We start from the raw sequence: 16,301 nt of genomic DNA, 5'->3' as shown, positions 1-16,301 counted from the left end.
TTACTAAATTATGTTGAATATGAAGTATGCATTCTTAAGATATAGCCTAATTACCAAAAATAATTAATTATGCAAATTATTCGTTAACGCTGTAAGGTACATCATCAATTTTTATAGGACAAATGTATGTTTTTATAACGAATATACTAAATTATATTGAAATTGAAGTATGCAGTCTTAAGAAATTGCTTAATTATTTGATTTCAATAATATGCAAATTTCTCTAATTAAACATTAACCGATCTGGCTGAAAACCTAATCAGGTCTAGCTATTACCCTAAAGATTATATATTCCAAATTTCATTACAATTGAGCCAGCTGAATTTTAGAAAATGATGACACAGACAGACAGACAGACACACAGACAGACATTTGTATTTTAATACCTCCCGTACCCTTACGGGAGGTAAAAACTGTTCAAAAGCAATACCAACTCAATATCAAGTAAAATGTAAATATAATAATGATAACAGGATATGTAATTTAAAAACAAATAGAGAAATTGTTTCAAGGGAATTTTTTTTATATTTTTCGATTGAAGCTTTCTAACTTTGGAGTAATGTGAGTTAGCACAATACGGTTTCATTGGAGCTATAGTATGGCTCGGATATCCGTTTAGCTTCATGACGTTAGAGCATACAGCAGTGAAACGATAATCGTGTAAGTTGTTATTGGAAAGTCGTCACAGGACCTAGACACCAGGCAGGCATTAATAAATCACGCCTAACATTGTGCTACGTGCCTTTTTTGTTAGATATGATTGGATTTGTAGTTTCTTTTATCGCAGATTGAATTGTGTTCCAACCCCATTATATTCACGCTAATATGTACATTATTTTTATAGCAATAATCTTTGGTGTGAGCACCCAATCTTTACTTGCAATTCATTTTTTTTCAGGCTGTAATTGAATTCCATGAATTTTCATGGTGGTATGGGAAATTATAGGTATTAAAGAAAGCGTTACGCGCCGTCTGAAATGTCAGTCAAAGCGTCATTTTGATATTGACAGCTAATAATAATATTAGGTGACGGCCACGTGTTCGCTTTGGGAGATGAGTTGCGACCTTTAAACTCCGATGAAAAGTACATTCCAAGGTGAATTTGAGTAAATCTTGATGTATATAGGAAAACAATTATGTGTAACAGCAGTATGTATGTATGTATGTATGTATGTATGTATGTATGTATGTATGTATGTGTGTGTGTGTGTGTGTATGTATGTATGTATGTCTGTATGAATGTATGTGTATGTGTCTGTCTGTCTATGTGTGTGTGCCTGTCTGTCTGTCCGTCTGTCTGTCTGTCTGTCTGTGTGTGTGTGTGTGTGTGTCTGTCTGTCTGTCTGTCTGTCTGTCTGTCTGTCTGTGTCTGTCTGTCTGTGTCTGTCTGTCTGTCTGTCTGTCTGTCTGTCTGTCTGTCTGTCTGTCTGTCTGTCTGTCTGTATGTATGTATGTATGTATGTATGTATGTGTGTGTATGTATGTATGTATGTATGTATGTATGTATGTATGTATGCATGCATGCATGCATGCATGCATGCCTGCCTGTCTGTATGTGTATACATCATTATATAAGGTAATACTCGCCTCAAAAAATGAAAACTTGAGATGGACTAAAACACGTTTCATGAAAAGAGGATTAACTTAGAATCACTATGAATTCCTTAATCATCCATTTGGTGAATTTTTGATTCTATCAAAAAACAAACACTTGAACAAAACACTGAAAGAAAATAGTGTAAACAAAAAGAAAAATAAGATTTGACCTAGCTTGAGTGGAATGGTTGTATTCAGAAACAGTCTAATCTAATTGTGTATTAGATGCTCTAGATCAAACCTTGAAGGTTAAAGCAAAAGATCGCTAACATACAAGTCAACAGTTTGTGTATGATTTCAAAAAACTAGCTAGGATAAAGAATTTAGAATTATATTCCGCATGATATATGACCCACATAATGTACAGAGTAAGATATATTGTGTAAAGAGCAATGTGTTAGCGTTCTGATGGAGGTATGGCATCGATAATGTGTCTTCCGGGTATGTCGTGGTGCCAGGAATTCTGATAACGTACAGAGAGGAATCGCTTGATAGGAATTCAGATTCATGTTATCCTCAAACAAATTTCGCCGACTTTTATTTTATATGCAGATCACATACATACTGACTGGCATCATGTCTTATTTTAAAAGTAAACGGCGGAGAGGAAATTTTAAAAGTCAGTTGGATAGATTGTTAGGTGTAATTAGGGTTCTATTTTTCACGTGTCTGCACGTCTGAATCACGTGTTTACTGGACTACATACAGTGAGAAAGGAGTGCATATATGTACATTTTAAAAGAATTCCCGCTATTTCCTGCCAACCGTAATAATTGTGTTTACTAAATGTTGTGTGTAAAAACCATTTTGAGTTATGTGGTGTCACGAGAGCGGAAGAGTTTCCTAGTGTATAATTAAACGTCAGAATGTGTCCTAGCTGTGCTTTTCGGAAATCTGTAGAGATAAATTTGTAAAATTTGTAGTGTTTTCGACGCAACTTTATAACTTTTCGTTCGTCATAGCAGAATGCAAGTTGTTGTAGGCAATATCATCATCATCATCATCATCATCATCATCATCATCATAATCATCATCATCATCATCATCATCATCATCATCGTCGTCGTCGTCGTCATCATCGTCATCGTCGTCGTCGTCGTCGTCGTTATTATTCTTTATTCTTGTTTTTTTTCTCTTCTTTCTATTAATGCGCATGCTCCTTTCAAAAACTATTCTCTCCTCTAAGAATGTCGTCAATATTGAAAGCACGTCTGTTGCCGTTGTGTACCCGCGCTCACGTGTGAGGAACATTTTCAGCTCTGTTGCTTTTCGAATCTTACCATAATGATCAAACTCATACTAGGTGCAGTGACACATATGGTTGTCGCTTCATTTGTTGCGGATATTCACAAGGCCCATGAAATATTCATGAAATGCGATCCACTGTGAAAAAACAAGTGAATCCAAGATGGCACACGCAGACTAACGATACAATACGAGAATATCAGATCAATCACTCCTCTTTAAGTCCAAACATGTTTCTTTTTGTGTCTACAGGAGTACCATCTTGATGTGTTTTTCCGCCAACGATGGAATGATCCCCGCCTGGCCTACGATGACCCGTACGAAATTCTCTCATTGAATACGGTTATGTTGGAAAGCATATGGTATCCTGATACATATTTTCATAATGGGAAGAGATCCTACGGCCATTCCATAACCACTCAGAACAGGTTATTCCGAATTAAACCCAACGGAGACGTATTGTACACACAAAGGTATCATTTTCGATTAGTTCTTGGTCGCTGCATGTTTCCTGGTGTCTATTATTAGATGAATTTCAAGATCATGTTGATTTCATTAAGTCACACCAGTCATGTCAAGAACAGAGGATATAATTATATTGCTTGTATATTTTCAATTACAATACCGTGGAAACCAGTAAACCTGAAACAAAGCGTCGTCTAACGTGACAAAAATCTTACTTGAACATTGTAATAGTGTTATAATGAAATGTAGCAACATTGTAGCAAGTACATGTAGCAAGTACAGCGTTGGACAAAGAACTGTGCAAATTGGATTGCTTAACATTATGCCAAGTTACTTTTAGCATGTTCAGACTAAACGATCAGTGACATCCTTATCATAAACATACTATGGCCATTCAGCTGAGTTGGCATCTAGACAAGCCCTAATGGTTACATTGTCATCAAACCTGTGTCAAGTGGCTTTTTTAAGATTTGGAGACTTTCACATTATACATACTTTAATCCTGATTGTATTGACATTAGATGCATTCTCCTTGATCTATAGTCTTTCTTTTATAATAATTTGGACCACTGAGTACCATAGCTGTGCATTCGGAAAATGCACCCATCTTTATGCGTACTTTTGATTACGTTGACTTAACTAGGCATCGAAAAAAAAAAGCTGGCTGTGGATTACCTTAGCTTTAAAACGACTTTTACTTGGAAATGGATCCCTGCTACTTTGAAAATATCAAGTCAAGTCTTATGTCTTGAAGCTATACAATTGGTTAGTCTGACTAGTTACACAAGAGCTTTCTCACAGTTGCCTGCCCTAGGCTGTAAGATTTCTACCAAGCCAGACGGTGAAATAAGGCAGTAAGATTTGTATCTAGCCAGACGATAAAATTACCAATATTAGTATGATTTTTATCGAGCAAGCAGATGAAATTTAATGTAGGAATATCTGCAAGATTTGCTTTCGAACCTGACGATAAATTGTAGCGATGTTATAGATTTCTGTCGCGCCAATTGATGAAATGTAGCAATTTTCAGTAAAAAAAAATTGTCAAGCCAGACAATGTGATGTAGCAATGCTTTTATGATGTTGGTATTGATGCCAAGTGCATACTTAGTAGCATGGCACATTCTGTTATAACATCAATACTACTGATAAAGTAAATCATATTATATAGTACACAGACGTACATTTACATTAAACAGAATGCTGCAGATGTTCTATATACCCAGAGGTATTCGAGTAAATTTGGTAGTTTCCAGTTGTGTCCTGTCCATCACTAGTAATCTGTAGTAATATATTTGAACATTAATGATCCGTGAATTTGCTATCACTCACAATGAAAATACCATATTTCATTTTCCAATCAAACACTTTTTACTGACAAGCTTCTAACCTGCATGTCAAGCTACTCGGCGATTTCCGGTACATGCAATGAAATTAACTGACACAACTTCAAGAAGTGTTCATTTATTATGTTAGCAAAACTGACACATGTGTTAGAACCTAAGAACACGTGCAGGGTTATATGATATGTGTCAATATCCTCCCCACACATATGAAATGCTCCAATTCCATGAACCACAGTTCATTAACAATTAGCGTTGCTTCTACTTCTATGAAATTTGCATAATGAATGATAAAATAAAAACCACAGTCGAGAATTCTTTTTTTATTATATTGATAGGAATACGTTGTCAACACAATGAGTGCCTCCGAATTCTTCTAATATCACTGGCCTGTCACTAGTCAGCTCTGTACGAAATTAATTTCTCACATAGCATTTATTTTAATTACACACTTTGCTACCAGCACGATAGATCACTAGAGTTGATACGCTGCTATGTTACTTACCTACCTAATACGGCCACCTGTGGTTGCATGTATCTCTAAAATTGATTATGAGACCGTGGTTAATGATGTGCTACGGTGATATTGTGTGATCTGTTAACGAGATACGCCTTTATCATTCCGTCTGCCGGCAAATCCGGCAGTGTTTAGTATCACTGCTGGATACTAACTCCTGAATGTATGTATTTTTTTACAGACTAACAATCATCGCCGAGTGTAAGATGTATTTTGAGAACTACCCTATGGATGGACAAGCCTGCCCGTTGGTGTTTGGAAGCAGTAAGTGTACAACACGTTCCAATCGATCGAACAACGTTAAAGGGAGAAAGCTATATCATGAATACTCAAACCCCACACGCCTGCATGCACACATACACACATACACACATGCATGCATACATGCATACATACATACATACATACATACATACATACATACATACATACATACATACATACATACATACATACATACATGCATGCATACATGCATGCATGCATGCATGCGTATACATACATCCATGCATGCATGCATGCATGCATGCATACATACATGCATACATACATACATACATTTCTTTGTTATGAGTGTACTACGTATATTTGTGCCTTTTGCGTACTGATTTGTGTGTTGGTTGGTTAATATGCAAACCGGACATGACGTTACGTCTCACATATTTTGAAAATATCATAATTTTAATACTGTCAAATAACACCGAGACACCGAGAGCTACAGCTCTGTCTACTGAAACAAGACGTAGTCACAGATCAAGAATATGCAAGATTCATGAAAAGCAAATGTATGCAGGTCGATATCATATATTGCAGATGGCATTACAAATGTAACTTGACTATTTGTGCATTAGCATTATGAACAGCGGGCCCTATACGCCTGGGGAAAAACTAATCGACGACGAGCTAAGTTAAAAATCATGTAATTACTTATTGCAGTTCAAAACGTTCACGAACTGGTTTGATGACTCGATGATAGCTTTACTTGGTATTATGTGCAATCTTAAAATATTGCATAGTTCGATCGTAAATTCAGGGTGGGTTTATGAGTACGTTGACCGTCATATAGTATAACATTAAATACCAAGTCATCAGTTATGTATGAATGTATGAATGTATGTATGTATGTATGTATGTATGTATGTATGTATGTATGTATGTATGTGTGTATCGCTGTGTGTGTATCGCTGTGTGTGTATGTATGTGTGTGTCTGCCTGTCTCTATCTGTCTGCTGTCTGTCTGTATGTCTGTCTGTCTGTCTGTCTGTCTGTCTGTCTGTCTGTATGTATGTAAGTATGTGTGTGTATGTATGTATGTATGTATGTATGTATGTATGTATGTATGTATGTATGTACGTACGTATGTATGTACGTATGTATGTACGTACGTACGTACGTACGTACGTACGTTCTTACGTATGTATGTATGTATGTATGTATGTATGTATGTATGTATGTATGTATGTATGTATGTATGTATGTATGTATGTATGTATGTATGTGTTTGCGAGATTAACTACAGGTTTCTTATATGCAATTTTACAAGCCCCAATGAGTTACTTTCCACGAAAAGTTCGTTAACATTCATTACGTCATACGGTATGTACTAGTAACATGGTAAATTGCTTTTATTAGATAGTGTTTCACTTAATATTTAGTTAACTTCGACACTTTATGACACATAGATGAGTTGTGTTGATACATGTATTTGAAACATTAGCAGATGTGCAAAGTGGGTCTACGGGTGAGGAAAACGATAAAAATGTCGCAAACGTCTAAGTAAATGCAGCAGTGCATAAAGTCTCGACAGGTATATACACTGGCGCATACAGATAAAGTGTATTGGTGTCTTCTTGCATGAGATTCAGGGTATTGATATGCAAATTATATGATTGGAATTCGCTGTTAATCACAGATAGCACTTTTAATAACAAAAATCCACAGTAACCTTAACGTACCTACATGTCAAATTCATTTTTTTTTCAATTTTTTCATAAAATGAAATGACAGTCTTCTATCACTGTCATTTGCGTTCGCTACTATTCACTTTCATTCAAATTTACCAATCTCTCAGAAACGCAAACACCGTCATCACTTTGGTCGCTTGCTAATTGCAGCACTGCGAAGCTTAAGGTCGGTAAGCTTCGTGTTAGCACAATTTCTTTATTTCGCGGCATCATTGGCTTTAACTATATAACTGTGAAACTAACAGCTCGCGACACTACTTGCCCTTCTTGGAGATCATCAAAAGATAGCGAACTCCAAGTAACAATCAAGAACGTCAACTGTCAAGAATTGTTATGTATTTCCGCTGAAAGAAATTCATTAGATTGAAGCAGTACGTTTGTGATGTCTGAAGGCGACAAAGCCAACTACCTGAAATAGGTACGAACGTGATAGACACTTTCATAGGAAAAGGTTATTGTTTTGCTATTGGCCAGATCTATATTCGCGTACTACCTTTTACACTTCTACTCATATATAAGCATTTTTTAAAACGGAAACATTTAATCTTATTCCTATTTCTGAGACATTAAAGAGGTGTAGGATGTGTCTATGATTTTTTGGAAATTGATATTTGCCGCATATTAACTTATACCTGTAATAGTCTACTGAATGAAACACACTTAACCATCACCTCCGATTGACGGAAATCAAACCTGGTATTTATACATAATGCATAAATAACTCGATGACGTAATTTAGTATACGTATTCTAAAATGTCGAGGAAATTATATAATGGCACCAGTAGTACTAATTACTTCAGAATACGATTCTGAACGCCTTCGGATGCATGCATTGACATTATTTGAGCATAGTTCAATCTTAAGTAAATATATTCACCTGAATAAAAAAAAGCTTGTAAAAAAAGCTTGTAAACTCAGTTTGAACAAACTACTACGCATCCCTTCCACCACCGGTTTATATTTCTTTCCAGTATTCGACAAAGGAAAAATAATATCACACTTAAACGTAACGACAGATATTACTGTTCATGGTGTGTTTCCCCCAAAACATACTGTCATTTTGAAAGGCTATATAAAAACGTTTAATATTATTTGTGCAATAAATCGGTACAGGTTATTTATTTATGCAGTGTATGTAATATCAACGACATATAATTGAGAGCAATACTCAATAAATCTATGCCTTGTCGTCGCATAGTGTTCATTAATTATTAACATCTTTTCCAAGTACAATACTTTATGAACCTACCGTTGTCAATATTTCATATGAGTAATCCTTTTCCAATATTAATGAGACTCTGTTGATGAAATAGAGCATTAAATCAGTAATGTATGGCGATTAATAGCTTTTGTAGCAGTATAAAGTCATATTGGCTGGCTGATTAATGGGGACTCTTGCCATGAATGCAGAACTTGGCCTAAAATAATTAGGAAGGTGTGAAAATGAAGAATGACCCGGTGGCCGGGATGTGACCTTAGTATGCGTATCTCATAAAATTCACACATTTCCATACCCAATATCACAGGATCATATTTATACTGTTGTATGTCGAGAGAATTGTGAGAGAACAAACAATTTGGAGAAAAATGTCACACCAAAAAAAACCACCTCATGGTCACGTTTATATCGTTGTGTGCCAAGAGAATATTGTGAAAGGAAAGTTATTCGGAGCAAATTTTCCCTAGAGCTGTTAAAATTTGCTCAAATTTATGTTCTGATTTTAAAACTTTATCCCCGCGGCATTCCAGAAATACAAGTATCCCCAGTATGTAGTTGAAAACATGTGACCTACCACTGACCTTTTACTCCATAAAACCACGGAAAGCTATCTAAGTCCATCCGGTCCGTGTATTACTGTTCAATGGAAAAGTAAACAAACATGAATACTGCATCCGTCGTGTCTAATACAAGACCTCAAGAATATCCACTTTAAAAATCCCAACCGCCACTCTAGAACACTTCTATTGACAAGTTTCTAAACATTAGCGTGTATTTGCTGTCACAACTAGAAATGCGTGCGATATTGGTGAAGTCGAGTGTTTACATTAGTTATTCAAATATAATTATACGATTTGAGTGTACCTTCGGTAACTGCAACATTTACATGACACACATAGATGCAATGCGAGAAAATGATGTCGGTAGTACCTTGTCATAAGCCCAAATAAAGTGTGTTTTCGACCTACCATAGTATAAGCCCCCGACCCTAAACATTGTTTATGCATGCAAAAAGGTAAAATGGTAACAATTTACTTCTATTTAGATGTACACCTTCATGCCTTTGTCTAATCTGTAGTCACTTTAAAAAAATCGTATTCCAGAGAGAAAAACCAGGTCCATTTGGACTATAACAGTACAATCTGCACACTGTATTTTGTCTAGTGAACATATAATATGGCTTTAATTACTTCTTTTCCATCTCACCAAACTCCCTCGGAAATATTGTGACCGACGAGTATTTTATCTAGGGGTCGAAGTAATGTGTAAAAATTTAAATTAAAAAAAAATCCTACCTACCCTACTATCTGAAGTCGTGTTATCAAAAACAAACATTTTATTTTATTTAGCCTTATCAGATGACCTGTGTACCACTTTTCAGTCAGTCAACTTGACACATTTTGTGCAATGCAGGTCAGAGTTCAATTTTCTTTCTATAGATATAATTTCTTTCCTTTAACGATATAAATGGTTACTATTTTTGACTCATTAGTTAAAATTGCTTTTGGCAAGTTTCCCTAATTGCCCTAATTACAAATCATCCACAACACAGGATTCATTTATTCTATGTAACCTAATTATAACATCAGATTTAATTATCGTTGAATAGCAGGTATTATAATACTATGGGTATAATGAAATGGCCGGAGGTTGTTGTCTTTTTTTATGAAAGAAGTGTTCAGTCTCATAACAAAGACATACAGAATGACACATTTGATAAATTCATCCACACCTACTTGTACACTTTACTAGTCCCACTTTGTCATATTATTCATTCACTAAAAAATTGGTTTCCATTTAATAGTTTATACTCCAATAATGTACCATGGTTTAGATTATGAATGGCTATCTTGAAAAACACATTCACATTACTACATGCATACACACACACACACACACACACACACACACACACACACACACACACACACACACACATATATACATACATACATACATACATACATACATACATACCTACCTACCTACCTACATACATACATACATACATTCATACACATACATACATACATACATACACACACACATACCTACCTACCTACCTACCTACATACATTCATACACACATACATACATACATACATACATACATACATACATACCTACCTACCATCCTACATACATACACACATACATACATACATTCATACATACACACACACACATACATACATACATACATACATACATACATATTACATACATACATACATACATACATACATACATACATACACACACACATACATACATACATACATACATACATACATACATACATACATACATACATACATAATCTGTGTGCATATATTATATATATATATATATGCATAGTATATGCAAACTATATATATATATATATATATATATATATATATATATATATATATATATATATATATATATATATATATATATATATATATATATAGTTTTGGTAGTACTGGAACTCTTTCTTGGTTGTAACTCGGAGTTTCATGCATTGTGCGATCATATATATATATATACATACATATATATGTGTGTGTACGTATGTACGCATGTGCATGTGTATGTATGTGTAGCTCAACAGCTATTTTTAGTGTACCATATGCACCATTAGTTTGAAAGGTGATGTTGTCTTAACCTCTTTATAGATTTATGATTACTTCAGACAGCTCACAGGTGACAAAGAAGTTTTATCGCTCGAACATATGTTGCCGATTCTATCTCCGATATCTTAAACAATCCAAAGCTGGAATCAATATACTTAAAACCTTGAAGCTTTCAGCTACAACTATGCATGATATTGCTGAACTTAAAACGCCAATATCAATTAAACTAACGTAGTTGCCAACTAATGATGTCAATTTTCATTAAACACACGGTCATGTTTCGGGAGCAACACCTAGTAATATAAAAGCGTTGGTGTTGATTTTTGTATTGTGCATGGGTTATAGAACCTTCAAAACGCCTGTAAAGTTTTCTTGGGAATCAATAGCTAAATACCAAAACGGTATCAGTGTTTAAAGATAAACCAATGACAATATTTGTTGTTGCGCCAATCATGTCTTAAATCGGTAATACATAGCAGCATTTTCTCTATTTTTGCGAGTTCCTACGGACTCCCTATACAAAAGTAAATCCACCCTATCCCAAACCATGCAAAGCCAAACAAACCGAAACAAACAGAACAGAATAGAACAGAAGAAGGCAAGAAGGCAAGACAAGACAAAGGAGAGCAAAATTGAGGAGAAGAGAAGAGAAGAGAAGAGAAGAGAACACAACGCAATACAACAACTAATTTAACTCCAGAGGTTTTGTACACCGATGGTACCATTCCCACACTACCACATCGTACACTTTGACCTTGACCTTCATCTTCAAGTACAAATTTAAATTTTCACAGTATCTTTGCAAGGTTCGTATTTAGGGACGTCATTTAAGGGTCTACATCAGTATTACGAGGCCCGAGTAAACCTGTATCTTGTGCTTCATATTCATAACGAAAGTAGCAATTAATTTCACATCTTCTTATGTTTTACACGTAATAGACACCATTCAAGTGTGTACATCCATGCTACTAGATGTGAGCGTACAGTTCTGAAACTAACCTTCGATATTAAAACATCGACTTATGGATAAAATAGTAATTTACTAAATTTTATAATTTGTTCTTTCATTCAGCTGGTACCACTCGAATGTCTACACCCATACTATATTATGGAAGCTGTCAAGCCATTCTGTCCACCCTTATGTCAATGGCTTGCACTATAAATACTTGATGATCATTTGCTTGTTTAATGGGGTCAATTAACATCACTCTATGTTATTAATAGACAGTACTAGATGTGATGTCACGAACCTACGTGTACACAGACTGCCAACTAATTGTAGGACCTCGTTTTAAACACAATTAACAACAGATTAGTGTAGACGATTATATATATATTCGAAGAAACATTTACATTCAAACAGGCTAACCCTAAAGACCCTTATCATAATGTTAAAATTTCTGAAGCAAGAGTTCTATATCTAACTTTGTTAAAATCCAAAAATTCACAGCCAAGGAGTTTTTGCATCAAATACTTTCATGCGAACACCAATGGGTATTTTCTTTAACTCTAATCACATATGCAGTAGATTTTATTCATAGCCTTCCATACCTAATCAGAAAATAAATTCTGAGCCTTGAACCAAACGCCCCCAGTTGGCAAGAAAATTACGGAATGATATTTGTAATGGTTTGATATCCCAGCATGAACTTTTATATAAAACAGGACCTCAGATGTCACTCAGTGACAGAGACAGTGACAGTGACTTCCGCAATGTTTGGCAACCATTATCCAAGGTCATTGCAAATGCGCATTTGCATTTGCATTCAATTCAACCTTTGGCGCCATTATGGTAGTATGACTTAATAATATGACTTTTGTTCCCAGATACAAGTCAGTAAAGAGAGTATGAAAAATTACATAAATAAATGGGAAAGGGATTGCCAAATAGACAACTAATCTAGTCCAACCCCATCGATACATGTTATAATAATCAGAATACAAATACTATCATTGACAAGATTATGGATGTACTTGCTAAAGCCCTCGGCAAGATTATTGTAATCCACACCACCATTAATATTCTCAAGACTTTTTAATATTTCATTTTCGCAATTATCCCAAGCACCATTTAAAACTGAAATATCTTGCTAAATACGGCGTTTTCTACAAAATTCACAATCTTTCCTTTTCAGAAATAAATCACAAATATTAAAACTAATGATTGAATTTGACACTCACCTATTATAATATACTATAATATGTACCGCACTTTTAACAATCTTTTGTGTTTTGTCAACTACCATTATCAATATCGCCCACGTAATTTTGATTCATTCACAGTTTTGTATTTTGGCGCAACTTGTTCGAAATTTTGATGTATGGATTATAACACAAGCTAGAGCCCGGCTGGTGTACACGCTAACATACAGAATAACAACCTTGCCTCCCCTGCTACTCTATAGCAACACATAATGCGAAGAAAGATTGAACAATACAAACGCTTTTCCTGTTTACACTGCTGACAGAAGTCGTGTTACTAGTGCACCAGGAGAGTTAGCGCCGATTCATCAAATTACGTGACAGGAGAAGTAAAAAAGTCAATTCTGTCATCTAACAATCGCCGATCGCCAACAATCGCAAATTGCCAGAGGAGATAATTTAAGCTTGTATTCATTATCGACTTACATGTAAAGGTTGAAAATGAGATAAAGTGTCAGATTTGACACACTGCAAATACCTAAAAATGGTAATGACGACATGAACTTACATCACTGATTGCACAGGGGATAGATCTGTGCTACTATACTAAGCAGACGTGTATTTGTAGTTTTTTAGTCTGCAGTCTGTAACACTTACTGAGTTTTGCAAAGCCAATTTTAAGTATTGTTAAAAATTGTATCTATAGAAAATGAATCCGCGTTGACTTGCATTGGATGGCAAATGCCACAAATCTGTATACTAGTATTCACAATCGTGGAGTCTTTTAATGCTGGCGAGGCATAGTGTTGTATTTTCTCTTAAATACAGATATGAAATAGCTATTCGAAATATGGGATGTGGCAACCAACGTTTGAATGAATGAATGAATGAATGAATGAATGAATGAATGAATGAATGAACTAACGAAGGATTGAATGATCCAACGTATTTGCCAGTTCGATGGGCTCGTCCTTGCGTATTTAGTTTTGTAATAAAAAGAAACAAACGTAAATTTCTTCAGCGAAATTTTCGAAATAATTACAACTGAATGAGGATAGGTATAAAATTATAAAAATAAGATTTTTTGTCGAATCACTATAAATTGATGATTACGGAGTGAGAATCGTGCTTGGCCGTTTTTTGGAAAGGATGGAAGAGACTTAGTGTAGTAGCTCCTTTTGATAATGATCGCATTTACTGGGTCCATCAGTTTGGACAGGGTTCGTCACTTGCCTTCGGACAAATCGAGGGACATACTGGTTTCTGATTATCTCACATGTATCATAGCAGGGATCGATAATATGCAAATAGTATTTATTCAACCACTGTAATGTAATTGATGCGAGAGGCGATATTTTTTTTTATCCTGTTGAGCATTTGCACCAGAAAGGGTTTTGTCTACAAGGCAAATGGTACTCACATTGTAGTATACGTTCGTCAAATCAAATTACGAAGTGATAGTGAAATAACAGTTTGCTGAATCAATAAAAGTGTGAACACTAATGTGTTTCAGTTTAACAATATTGTACGTGGAATGAAATATTCAAGATTTTGATAATAACCTGATGAGCACTGTTCTTATAAGTCACGCCTATTCACTTAAGATGCAAAAAAAGTATATCTCTAGGTTCCATTTGTGATTGTTGTAGTACATGTACATGTTTAGAAAATAGTTTGGTGTACAGAATAGTTCGAAAATGATGATTCTATGTTGGATGCACTGGATTTGGCTTTCGGACATCCTTGTAATAACTTCTCTTCGCGAAATTTGTTTATTGCAATACTACGTTGTTCAGCTCATGCAGCATACAAACAAATGAGAACCATTAACGGGCGAGGCATGGTAGTAGAATGCTATACCCTTTAACATTTGCTGAATATGGGCATTTTGTATCATTTTGCTTTTGACAACGCATCGATATATTGAACGATTAGATATTATTCCCCCTCATTCAGTCGAGAAAAAATACGATCGACATAAGGAGCCTTGTCACTACGAGTCAAAGACGAGTAGAGACAAACCCCGTAACCCATTAGTCTTTCCTAGATATATTGAAGAATAATACCATTACACTATCATAAGTTTAATTTTAAGGAAACAGTGGCGAAAATAATGACGATTCTGAACGTGTTGGTTCATATTTCGGGCACACCAGAACCAATGACGTAAACGCGCGTTGTGATGATGTAGAACGACCGTGGTAAAACTTGGCTTCATGTGGCACTTACAGTCTCGTAACTTGAGGCAAGACTCGGTGAAACGAGGAAAGTACTGAATTTGCAATAAATCTTCCATATCCTTATCTCGCTCCTGATTTAATGTTGATGTACTATACAAATTGCGTTCTTATCTTAAATTAATCTTTGATGAGACACCGAGGAAATGATATAGGCGTTTTTCGTCTCTCTCTTTATTTTTATCAAATTATCTACCTTTTGTTTTCCCGTTTGCTAAATTACACTGCCTATCAACGAGTCCATCAACTCGACGGTGTTGTGATGCTTTAATCAGCAAAGTAAATACGTCACTCAAAATTTACATATTTGGTTAGGTACTCGAGATAACAAAGTATCGTGAAATTGTAAACATAGACTTAAAATACCCCCAAATGACAGAAACGTGTCTGTCTTCATGTTGGCAGAAACCAATGACTTTCAAAAGAAGTTTGTGACAGTCATTGTTTTCTTAATCTAACAATAAAACAACGTTGCTAACTTTAATGTTATCTGCTCGTGTAATCTTCCTGGTCGAACGGAATCGTTACCATGGAAACAATGACGTAGATTAAGTTAATTATGGATGTCAAACCAGTGATGATTACATAGGAGATGGTGATTATTTGATAAATTTGTCGACTTATCTTGAGTAAATTTCAATTGTGAAGAAAACACACACACGAAGTCATATTGACAATAAACAAACATTGAATATAGTAGTTATTGATCGAGATATTCCTAGATATACACTTGAAGATGAATATGTAATATTATTTGTATACTTTACCTAATGGAATGCATTGACCATCATGGCTTCATTTATGGATCAAATACCATTTTCAGTTGAATCAGGATGGTCGACAAGACAGATCGAAAGTCGAATGCTAAAAAACTGAACGGCTTGTGTGGTTCTAACCTTTGTAATTTATTTGAGTTATCACGTTAATGAACACTTTGGTAGTCATTTAGTTATC

At 35.2% G+C, this 16,301-nt stretch overlaps 1 protein-coding gene across 3 annotated transcripts in view; it reads left to right on the top strand.

Annotated features, from left to right (window-relative positions):
* The window catches only part of LOC144438538 (gamma-aminobutyric acid receptor subunit alpha-6-like), a 62,381-nt gene that overhangs the window by 29,224 nt on the left and 16,856 nt on the right, over positions 1-16,301 (top strand). For all 3 annotated transcript variants that reach the window (XM_078127611.1, XM_078127610.1, XM_078127609.1), the window contains exons 5-6: positions 3,094-3,314; positions 5,348-5,430. In XM_078127611.1, the coding sequence (XP_077983737.1) occupies positions 3,094-3,314; positions 5,348-5,430 (304 nt within the window). The remainder of the gene's footprint in view (positions 1-3,093; positions 3,315-5,347; positions 5,431-16,301) is intronic.

The sequence above is a fragment of the Glandiceps talaboti genome, chromosome 8 (assembly GCF_964340395.1).
Source record: "Glandiceps talaboti chromosome 8, keGlaTala1.1, whole genome shotgun sequence".
Classification (NCBI taxonomy): Eukaryota; Metazoa; Hemichordata; class Enteropneusta; family Spengelidae; genus Glandiceps; species Glandiceps talaboti.
Note: the sequence above shows the minus strand (reverse complement) of the source record. Positions and strands in the feature narration are given on the sequence as shown.